Source organism: Notolabrus celidotus, chromosome 17 (assembly GCF_009762535.1).
Source record: "Notolabrus celidotus isolate fNotCel1 chromosome 17, fNotCel1.pri, whole genome shotgun sequence".
Taxonomy (NCBI): domain Eukaryota; kingdom Metazoa; phylum Chordata; class Actinopteri; order Labriformes; family Labridae; genus Notolabrus; species Notolabrus celidotus.
In genome coordinates this window covers 13,938,090-13,950,222 of record NC_048288.1, presented here as the reverse complement: position 1 = coordinate 13,950,222, position 12,133 = coordinate 13,938,090, and the positions used below count along the sequence as shown (strand labels likewise).

General features: G+C 40.1%; 1 protein-coding gene across 1 annotated transcript in view; it reads left to right on the top strand.

The window, feature by feature from the left end:
* Positions 1 to 12,133, top strand: part of plppr5b (phospholipid phosphatase related 5b) — a 110,308-nt gene that overhangs the window by 87,851 nt on the left and 10,324 nt on the right. The window contains exon 6 of the mRNA XM_034705861.1: positions 10,227 to 10,403. Within this exon, the coding sequence (XP_034561752.1) occupies positions 10,227 to 10,403 (177 nt within the window). The remainder of the gene's footprint in view (positions 1 to 10,226; positions 10,404 to 12,133) is intronic.

The following is a 12,133-nucleotide window of genomic DNA, read 5'->3' as shown; positions in this document are numbered from 1 at the left end:
TTACATAATTCTATTTTGAACATGTGCAAACTAGCACACATGCTCATGTGCAAATGCAAGACACGTATCCCTTCTTGTGTTTTCAGATTGGAGGACATTTTTATGAAATAGCTGAAGTAGAAATTTGGCCATACATCAAATCAAAATGAATCAATGCACATTGGAACAACCAGTGTTGACCAAAGTGCTGGACAATATGATAACATAAAACAAGGAATAAGCATATTATGGTGAAAGCAAAAAAAGAAAAGGGATGAAAAAACAGCAACATGAACTGGGGGAATATTCGGGACAATGAAAAGCCTGAGAGAACAGGTGTGTCTTCAGTCTAAACTTGGCTACACAGGGGGGGCACTTAATTGTAAAAGATAAGGTATTCCAGAGCTTTAGGGCAGCTACATTGGATGTGTTTAGTGTCATGGTACCAATTTGTTCTAATTGTGTAATGCAAAATATTTCATTGACCACATCTTCATGTGTTCTTCCGAGGGCCTTAAAGTTACCTACAAGACATTATAAAACAAGACCTGCCAAATTCATGGTTCAAAGAAGTCGAAGTACAAATGAAGCAGAGCATTTGACCAGATACATGTCAATACTTTTTAGGTGCTTAAGAGACTATCTTTACCATCAATTAGCTTCTCACCTCAGCTACTTAACTACCAAATATAATCATATTTACAAAGGTGCCTATTACTGCTAATAGCATACTTCTCTCTGTTGTTTTATTACACATACATATGTATGTCAGTAAGGTTATTCCAATTGTCAATCTAAAATGTCTCACATGACAGCAGCACTTCTGCTATTACTTTAACCAACACGTCTTTTTGCACAGGCTGGGGCATTTTATTTTGTTTTTAGCTATAGCTCATACATATTGTTGTATTGTACAGTTTTAAGAAACACAACCCTCTTCATGTATCATTTATTTTTAATTTTAGATGTATTTGTATATTTAGATGAATTCAGAGCTCAAGCTTTACTCTTTTGAAGTGCAATAGTTGTTGGCTATCAGGGGGGACATGGTAGTCAGCTTTGTTGGGCCACAACCATTGGCAAACTGTTTGCCAAAATACTGCAAGTGAAGTGAGGTATTTCTTTTTAAGTCTTTTTAAGCAGGATGTATAATGTTGATAACAAAATGTGGGGACAAGAAAGACAAGACCAACACGGACAGTATGACATTGCTTGACCTTGCATGCTTTTGTACAATAAAGATTCCAAAATAGAATCAATTACCAAATTATATCATGTTTCTAGCACTTGCATTTAACTATCCAACTATCCAATAACTGTCCATGTATCCATTACCTCAGGTACCATTGGTCAGCAGTCAAGCATGCTGGGAAGTTTGAATCCACAAAATAACAGCACAGCAGCAAATCTCTGCCCTTAATGATTCACTGTGGACTTGTCCTTAAAGCAATCTTGATTTTTTGCTGATGGTAAGATTGCTTGATTTACTCTGTCAGAGAGCCACTGTCTGCCCCAGTGCCCATAAGCGATGAATGCACAGGCCTGAACCCTTAGTGACTCCCTGCACGATGGGGGGAGCAGATTGCCTCAGTTATCTAGGTCATTTAGCAAACGCTTTAGTGTGTGCAGCACAACACTGAGGACATACATGCAGTCTGCACACACAAACACTGATTCACAAAAATAGGGTCACACACATACCCCTGCAGCTCTGCTGAGATAATTATCACTCCTCTTCAAATTGTCATTGTCTTGGTCATTTCAGCAATGCCAGAAACAAACACAGACATCCAGCATCTGCTGAACCTAAGGATGTATTAAAATGAGGTCGTAATTACCCCATTCAACTGATTATAAACAGGAATGTGGAAAGTCTGGTTGAGTCAATGTTACATTTTGCCCCGAATCCCATCTTTGTGAAATTTCTGCTGCCACCATAAGGAAGTTTGACTTATTTTATTCCAAAGGTATCCCATAGTAACACTCCACCTTCTTCTTCTTCTTCAAAAGAAAAGGTCTGATCATTTATCTATTATAAATGTAGGTTTAATTGATATTTTTTCCCACACACAATTAATTTCAAAGACATATTATCACAACAAAAGCCATGACCTAGGTTTGTAACAAGTCCAGTTATAGTATCTAAACCACTGATTTGGAAGTGGCAAGTAAAGCATCTGTTGTCAATAGAATCAGTCATAGTCACCGAAGTGCAAGACAAACTTGATTCCTTTGACCTGACATATTTACTGTAGGTTTTCACACTCTGTATCATAATTCAGTTGTCCTTTACAGATGAGTAATTGTGTCATTTGTTTCTTTTCTCTTTTTTTTAAAGTTATATTTGTTGGCACTTTTGTCTTTAATGGATAGGACAGCTGAAGAGAGACAGGAAATACGCGGAGCAGTGAGTGGGGAAGGACGTTCGGTAAAGGGTCCAGGCTGGAATCAAACCTGCAACCTCTGCGACAAGGGCTAGAGCCTCAGTATATGGGGCATGCACTTAGATTGCTAGGCCAACAGCGCCCCATATCATTTGTTTCTGATTCAAATTTTGGGAATTTTGCCCACCAACATTGTAGTTATTTGTAACCTAACCTCTAAAGCATTACTACAATAGCATTAAGTTTCCCCTTTGAGTGCCGATGATATGCTGGGTAACATACGCAAGCCTCTGCCATCGTTGAGCTGGTTCCTTCCAAAAGTGGTGCTAATCAGTGCAGATCAGTATATTCTAAATAACAGTAACTCAAAATGTGTGCTCACTTATGTTTTAATCATTAAGACAATCATCAGTATGTGTCAAAATCTGATGAGAATGAATGCCCATGGTTAGATTTATTGAATGTTTCCCAAACAACTGGTGCACAACAAGAAAAATGATATCAGATTTTGTAAAGCACATCAGAGCCTGACCTTACTGACTGGACTTGATACCATTTGAACTTCAAGGGTAATACTCCATGAGAGATCTCTGTCATAAAACTATCTGAAAAGACCCTGGAGACAAATATCTCTTTGAAATCTTCCTTTAAATCAGCCTGATATATTACAGGAGCAGCCTGCGCTGGCTCCAGAGCTCAGTCTGCCTGTCTGTCTGAGCAGGTCGCCCTCAGTTATACAACAGGACACCATTTGAACTTGGCAAGACAGAGAGATTGATGTCTGGAATAGCGTCGAGCTGAAGACAAGCGGCTCTAACTCGTCTCCCCATGTTGGATTTTTCATATCCCACTCTCCATTTAGCTGACAAGCCTCTGATATAGTGACCATGCCAACAGCTGTTAATGTGTGACATTCAATGGGAAATATAGGTTAAAGCCTGCACCCAGCAATGAAACACAGGCAAAGGCTGTTAAGACAAATTAAGTTGGCCTGAGGAGTCTAAGGTCAAGATAGGTCCTGTGCTATGTGTGTGTGTGTGTGTGTGGGTGTGGGTGTGTGTGTGTGGGTGTGGGTGTGTGTGTGTGGGTGTTGTGCAGGGGTCAACTAGGAGGTTTGAATGTTCATCTATGTATTGAATTGATGTCACTTATTGATGTGACAGCTATAAGAGCCACAAAGACTCACAGGCTGAAGTCTCCTTGAACTGGTAAAGGACAGTCGTACACCCCCCTCCCCTTCCACACACACACATGTACGCGCACACACATGCACGCATGCAGGCACGCCATATATCACAGTTATAAGGGTTATAAGATTTATAACATCAGAGCCATGATATGTTTTGATGCACCATGCGTTTAATAAATGTTTAATCCAAACCAGTCGAGTGAAAGAAAGCAAAACATAAAGTGTGCAGTATATCCATATCAACATGCAAAATAACTGCCACTGAGAGAATCAAAGCCTGAGTGAAGAATGTTTATTCACATTAGTGCACGGACACAAACAAAATTAGAAAGGAAGTGCAACCAAGTGCAGGGCTCCTTTCCAACTCACACACTGGAAAATAACACTGACATTCATCACTTGTCTGCCAGCCTGTGTGTCTGTCAGTTTGTTCTCAGCCAATCATTGCAGAGGACCATTCATAAATGATTCTGGGTCAGCTTGAAGTTGCTGTGAAATGAAGGTTTTCCTTGCCACTGTTGCAGAGTGCTTGGTCACAGTGGATTCTTAATGGGAGTCCAACAGTATAACAGAGTACTGGTCTAGACACACTCTATTTTGTAAAGGGTCCTGTGAAATCATTCAGAATGATTTAATGCAATATGAATAAAAAATGATCTAATGACTCATCATCACTTGCTAGCCTGAAGCTGGACTACAATATAACACAAGTAAAGGGAAAGCAGTGTGATACGTATTTCCAGCAACTGTTTTCTTCTTTGCTATTTAATGCAGTTAGCATTCATCTTCTTTGGTTAGCTACTTACTGCGGTAAGCAAACATCTTTAAGATGCTTTGTAGCCGACGTCTGGCAGGTATACCTTATCACAACCAGGCACCAGTGAAAACAATGAAAAAAATGTAATGTTTAAGATGAGATAACATTTGCGTTAACTCTTCGATTTTTAATAAGTGCACGAACATTTGAGCGTTTGAAAATCATACTCCACATACCCTCAAGGTTGCCCTATGCTGCAATATAAACCATTTAACTGATGCAACAGCAAATTTAGCTACTTATGTATTGAACATAGAAATCATCACCAAATCTGGTGCAAACCATCTCCTGACCAGTCTTGAACAAACACTTTTTCAGAGTTTTGATGTTCCCCAAAGGAAGAACGACCACACATTTGGTGGCAACAACAAAAGAAAAATGGGGTCTGATGTTACCAATAGGGATTTTCTGTTGTTCTGTGTGAATTTCTGTACAAGTGAATGACTTTCTCCCTAATATTCAAGAGCCATTCATCTCATCAGTTTTGAATTTGTTTGATGTGTAGCTGAGGACCCGAGAGATTACGGTTTTGAATATGAAGTGGGTTGGGCGAGAGATTCTCAAGAACACTTCAAGCAACTGCATCACTGTGCTCGACAGTGAGGCAACAGAAAAATTCCAAGACCTGAATGGTCCTATTTGTTTTCCAAAACAACCAAAGTGTATTTACCAAATCACCTTTGACTGAACAGGGTACCACACTGCTATTTGCACTCTTGAAAATACTGTCTTTGTTTTATCTCCAAAGTAAATAAACAAATGTTTCTTTCAAATTGCAGTTTCCGAAAGAAGAGAAGTTCAAGGACAGAATGATCAGGCCTTGTAAACCATGTGTCATAGGACTGCTTAATGGATTTGGTCATTGAGCCACGGTTCATTGGGTAGGATGTGCTAATAACTTATTAGAATAAAAGACAGCCTTCATTCGTCTATAAATGGACGGTACATATTAGATAGAAAGAAACCTTTCAGAAAGATTCCCTAAAACACTATGCGCTGTAGCCATTTCCCTGAAAGTGAAAAAACATGATATTTAAGTCCTGAATAACCAGAGAGATGAAAAATAAATGAATTGCAGAGAGAGGAATGGAAACATTTGATCCTTCCCTTGAGGAGATTGCGCACTCTAATGAAAATACAATTAGGCCCTTGGAGGCTGTCTGCTGCCTCAACACTACAGATTAGTGGCTAGAGCCAAACATAGAAACGTTTCTTCTGGGTTATATTTGTCTGTTTCTCTCCATTTGTCCCTGTTCCCTGTGCCTTCTTCAAGGTTGTTTTCATAGCTCACAAAGAGAAAAGATTGCATAGTTCCACGCATGTAGCACTTGTTTGTTCTTTAAGAAACGAAGAAGGGTAATTGCCTAGACACAATTTTCCTTGTGATGATTTTACTCCCTTAACGTATTTTCACTAGAAGTTACCTAGGGTTGGAACTTGAAAACAAGCCCAGTGTGTGCTTTCTATCTGGTGTTATTATTGATACTGTATCATTGATACTGTTAGTAATTCTGTGATGCATCTTTTCCATCGGTGAAACGAAAATGCTGCTTTCAAATCAAGGAGTACCAGGAGCTCCTTTATTCCATCTTTAAAAGTATCACATGATTTGGCAAAGGTCTTGAAAGGTTGTAAAATATGAGAAAGTTTGATACAAGCACAATGAAGAGGGAATTCATCAAGAATGGATTGCAGATGCTATGTACACCAAGAATTGCACATCATTTCCCTCGCTATCTGCTCCATCTCAAAGTCTAATTCACAGAGAACATTGTGCTTATGCTGTTAAAGCGCAAAAACACCCACAAAGTTTCACAGCTCTGTGCAGTTTCTCAAGTTTAGGTTTGATTATGACTGAGATGAGCTGTATGGAGCTGTGTTGTGCACTCATCCTGACAGTTCTGAATTCAAACCACTTTTGAGCTGGATGGGTAAGAGACACTTCATACCATTGTGTCATGGATGCAGCTCATGACTGATGCGACACCAATTTGACAGGTTATATACAGCTCACTTTTGGGGGCAAAAGTAGCTAGGTAGACTGTATGTGTGGGGTTGAGCCACAGTCAGTCTTAAACTGATTTAACCTCAGATAAATATAATAATAGTTATGTCAAAGTTATATTAACACATGTGTAGTTTAGTTTAGTTTAGTTTAGTTTAGTTTAGTTTAGTTTAGTTTAGTTTAGTTTAGTTTAGTTTAGTTTAGTAGTTTATTTGACAGGGACCATGCACAACACAACTACTGAGCCAGAGTTAGCTAAATGAGATAATTTACATCCATGGTCTCTGGGCAGGAAGATTTAAATAACACAATACCAACAATCCGAATAGACAATATTCAATCAGATAAAAACAATACAAAACGTCACAACAGTATGCCACATTAACACATATATCTATAAAACTGATGTGTACAAAGTTAAATCAGCCAACCCTCACCTATGGTCATGAGCTGTGGGTCATGACCGAAAGGATAACACGCAGATACAAGCGGCTGAAATGAGTTTCCTGCGAAGGGTGTCTGGGCTCGGCCTTAGAGATAGGGTCAGGAGCTCGGACATCCGGAGGGAGCTCGGAGTAGAGCCGCTGCTCCTCCGCGTCGAAAGGAGTCGGCTGAGGGGGTTCGGGCATCTGATAAGAATGCCTCCCGGACGCCTCCCTTTAGAGGTGTTCCGGGCACGTCCAACTGGGAGAAGGCCCCGGGGTAGACCCAGAACGCGGTGGAGGGATTATATCTCCCACCTGGTCTGGGAACGCCCCGGGATTCCCCAGGAGGAGCTGGAAAGTGTCGCCGGGGAGAGGGATGTCTGGGTCAACTTGCTTGGACTGCTACCCCCGCGACCCGACCCCGGATAAGTGGAAGAAAATGGATGGATGGATGGATGTGTACAAAGTTAAATCAGTGATCACATGACTGGATTGCCTTTAGCCATGATTTCAGATGTGTTCTACAAACCCTGAAACTTGTGCAGTCTCTGATAATGGTCGAAGTTGAGTTCCACTTTTCTGCAGCTTGGACTGAAAAGGCAGATTTTCCAAAAGCAGTTTTATTAAATTCAGCTGAACAGTCACCTCTTGCAGATGCCCTGGGCTCCCTAGCATTGTTCCTGCAGAGTGACACACGTTAAGTACCGATGTGTTGTTTTTGGGTCTGCCAGGGATAAAATTGTTCCTGTGATCAGTGTAAAGTTTGAGCTTAACAATGCTTACTACTACTCCAGCGAAATGCCACCACCTTTCAGCAGATTGTAAAAATGTCACCCTAACGGCGTACATTTTAACAAATGTATGTGTTATTTGCAATGAAGCTCATTTCCTGAGAAAGGGGCATATTTTTTACCAAATGAATGCATTTAATTGAATGTATTGAAACAGCATGGGTGCACAGTGATGCTATAAGCTCAGCGGCACAGTTTTATTGCAATAAACCCTTTTTGCACATGCTAAGTTAATTAGACGGTGTGTTTTTTGCTTATTTGCATATGTTTAGCCAACCCTGAATTTCAAACAGAGTCTATTTGGTGGAACAAGTCGCCATAAAAACAAGGATTGCATTTGATTTGTTACCTATTCAACAATTCATTTATTTGATCTTTGATGTTATAATGAACAATCAAGTGTTTTTAGGCTGTGCTTTAGGTCTCATGAAAACAATTCATTATTTACAGCAGTTCATCTAAAGCGCAGATGGCATGGAGAGGAAAAGGAGAGGAGAGGGGAGGAGGAGGGTGATGCTGCAGGCACAACTCTTCCCTCCACTCTCTTTGTTGTACACGTCCTTGCATGGGGTTTGCAAATCTTTCCGGTGCAGTCTTTTGACAGAGTCCAGGTGTGGATTCTGGGTTTCAGGATTAGGTTATGTTCACTGAAGGCTGTGGAAGAAGGTGGTTTAACTTGTGTTGCTGTTGGCTTTTTTGCAATATTAAAGCAAGGCGATCCCTCCCACAATCTGAGTGCTTTGAGTTCCCTAAACAGGAGCGTGAAATAATTAATGTTCTCTGGAAATGTCTTGCAGATACACTCAGTATGAACATTTTCTGACTTTTGCAGACCGCAAGTTGAAGAATCTTCTACTAATGTGGACTGATTTATTTTTCTGATTGTAGAAATAAAGAAACTATTCTGCAGTAAAACATATTCAAGGATGCAAGGTGTTCACCAGGTTGACTTTTCTGCTCCCATCTCCTCTTCTCTTTTATTCTACCTCATCAAACTTATTTATGTCTTCCTCTCTGTGGTTATCTTCCTCTTCATCTACATAATTTCTTTCCTTCCTTTCTGCCCTTCTTTCTATCCAGCTATTCCTCTCCATCTGCTTGTATTCTCTGTTTTTTTTCCAGCTGTAGCTCCAGTGGCAGGTCTGCCAGCACTTTTCTAAACACGGGGGATAAAACAGAAGGATGCCCTGAGGAGAGATTTAACATATTATTTCATATTTACACACAGTCACAGCTGTCTGGTGGCTCTTCACGATTGCACATGGCATTATACATTTCTAGTCACTGGTAAGCAGCACAGGAAGGAGATTTCAGAATAGTTCTCAAAGTCGCACAAAAGTTATTCATATTTTCAGCATTTCCTTGTCAAGAATACATTCCCATTGGGTCAACAGTGTTAATATTCATGAACAGCTCTGAGACTGAACCGTACGTACATATTCTCACAACTTTATGAGCCAAAGTCCCTCTTTTTTTATTTTAAGCACTATTTACCTTCCCTATTTCATCACACATCACAAAGTTGATCTATTTAATTAACAGCTTTATGCATATGGCTCTTCATGGAGCCTTAGTTTTCAGTTGCAGCAATATGGAGATATTTCAAAGACCAATTCTTAAAATTGAAGAGAATAAACACAGCTCTTCAGGTTGCTGAGTCATAAGATGAATCATGATCATTCATTTTTTAACAAACAATTATGTCAAGATTCAGCATTCTCAAATTATCATGTGGCCACCTTGAGGTAGAAGTAGACGTATTGTCACTTTACAACAATATACGTTTCAAGATGCGGCCAAATTGCAAATCCATCAGGCACAGACAATATTATCATGTATGAATCACATCTCTGATGATTTGATGAATGAGAGGACTTTCAGTCTCCCTGTAGCTCTGGTTCCCTGCTGCAGCTGAGAATGAGCTTGATGAGAGCAGAGTTTACAGGCCGTAAAAATTAAAGTAGTGATCTGAAAAAAGCTGAAAAAGCTCTGGAAAGCTGAGGGGAGCAGCATAATTTGGTGATAGTTCTCTTTACATTATCCTAGACACATGGCAGTGCCTTCCAAAAAACACAAGTTTTATGTTTTAGAGCCATAACTGTTCATGTCAATGATTTCTAATTTGCCACTGTCAGGTTCAATTTGCTTTTGACCAACTATGTATTGGTTGATGTTAAATTATTAATGCCTTGGTGTAAATGAGTGAGGAGAAAACACAGCTAAATGAAAAGATAGGAATTGAATACACACTTGCCTTCTACTCTAGTACATGTTCTACAAGCTACCAGGGTGCCCTGTCTCCTCCTTGCACATTACATGCAGATTTTTTGTGAAGTTGTTCTTAAAGAAAATATTAGTTATCAGCTTTAACATAATAGTAGTCGGGTACCTTTCAGACTGTTGTGACATCAGATTCACAAAATGTCCAACACTAACAGAAGTATAAAAATGTGTATTTAAATGTGCTTGTGTCTATTTGTTTTTCAAGTGTATGGTTTTTCAAATGCACTTACTTTAGATTATTGGTTTTTTAGCTATTTTAGATGGCCTTAAGGCGAACACATATGTCCCCTTTTTCTTGGCACATTGTAAATGCATCCTGACTTCTTAAACCTCACATCACTCTTCTCTTGCAGATGTATGTGACGTGCACGGTGCAGGCGAAGGGCACTCGTCTGGCCAAGCCAGTGCTGTCTCTCGGGCTCATGTGCATGGCATTTCTCACCGGCCTGAACCGTGTGGCTGAATACCGAAACCACTGGTCGGATGTCATCGCCGGCTTCATCATTGGAACCGCCATCGCAACTTTCCTGGTGAGGCTCAAATCCTCAAAGGTTCAACATGTGTTTGTCCATGTAGTTGAGGGGTAATAATGAGGGGCTTGGAGTGTCATGTCATCATCCCACACTTGATCTGGATCTGTTCTCCCCAACAATCATCTGTCTCAGTATCTATAGATGGGGTGTGGGTGTGGGCAAATCTTGTATTATCTCACTTCATATTCAGTGGCTATGCATTTCCTTTGACTTAGCATGCGTCGTCATGTCTTAATAAAAGCATAGAAACCTATTAGTTATTATTTAGTTATTACCTAGTTATTACTCAGTTATTACTTCAAGGGACTAAACCTATTATGCTATAACAACAATATATCTAATAACAAAGTGAAAACAGTGTGACCTTCTAAAAAAACAAGTTTCTCCTAATGATAAACCTGTAGGGTAACCTTATCTTGATCTACTTTACAGAGCTGTAGAATACATTCAGGGCACTGTTTCAAGTACAAGACTTTGATGGTTGCTACACCTGCACAAAAAGGCAAAAAAAGAAATGAAGCAAAAATGTTTTTCTGTAAGCACCTGCAAAGGTTCAATTGCCCACCTTTGCAGTGCTGCCAGCAAGCAGCGTCTCCGTGCTTAGATGCCATTTGTGCACTCTCTTGGTGATCATTTGTTGGGGGGAAATGATTGCGTCTTGAATTGCAAATGAGCCTCATTGGATAAATAGGAAAGTCTTCTAATAGTGAAAGTCTAAAAACAGCCAAAGCAGGTGGATGTTGCTCCATAGAGAGTGGATCATAACTGCTGCATAGTATCCATAAGGGGTATCATACTAAAACTCTCCAGTAATCATGATTATAGTTCCAGCTTGGCACAACCTACCACATACAGTCTCCTGTTACATTATAATCAGGGGTTAAATGTATCCGGTGCTGCGGCTCAAAGTGACCTGTAGAGGTGCATTTTTTCCCAGACGACAGACCTTGAGTATAAGAGTTGTATTTGATCTTCACAACCTGCTCTTTCTCACATAGTCCAGAGAAGAAACCATATCACAGACGGTAAAACTGGTAGCAGATCTGTCGAGTCTGGGTTTTACAGTAAACCCCCCCCCCCCCCCCCAAAAAAAAAGCTGACTTCCTTCCCTTCCAAACTCATCATCTACCAGGGTTGGAAATAAATTCAGTCAGTGTGAGAGCTTGGCTCTCGCAGCACAGTGTAGGTGTTGAAAGCTCTTCTCAGCTGTCAGACACATAACATGGGAAAACTGCATTCTGCTGCTAAACTTCACAGACTTGTTTGCGCTGTAACATCATTAGCACAGTAGCTCTTATAAAGCAGCACACTGCGTTCCAACTGTAAATCACTCATTAAAAAAATGACTTCACTTGCATACGCTCCTTGTTTTGTATATCGGAATATGAAACCTAAATCATGCAGAAAGGTAAAAGTAAATATCTTTTCAATACTCGTCAGTGTTGACACAAAAATCCCACCACCAGCTGCACAAACATTGATTAACAAAGTTGTATGCACCAGTAGTTCATATTCTGCGAGAGACAGCGACCATCTTTATCTTATTTGTGGTACAGCAGCTGATTATGTTCCCCTCTGACGTACAAGAAGCATCAATTAAACCACACAATTCAAAATCCACTGACTCACCAAGCTGTAGATTGAGGCTACATGCAAGCAAATATCTACTTCTCCCTGTAAATGCATCTAGTTACTGCTTGAAACTCGTCCTTACACACCCTCAGTGT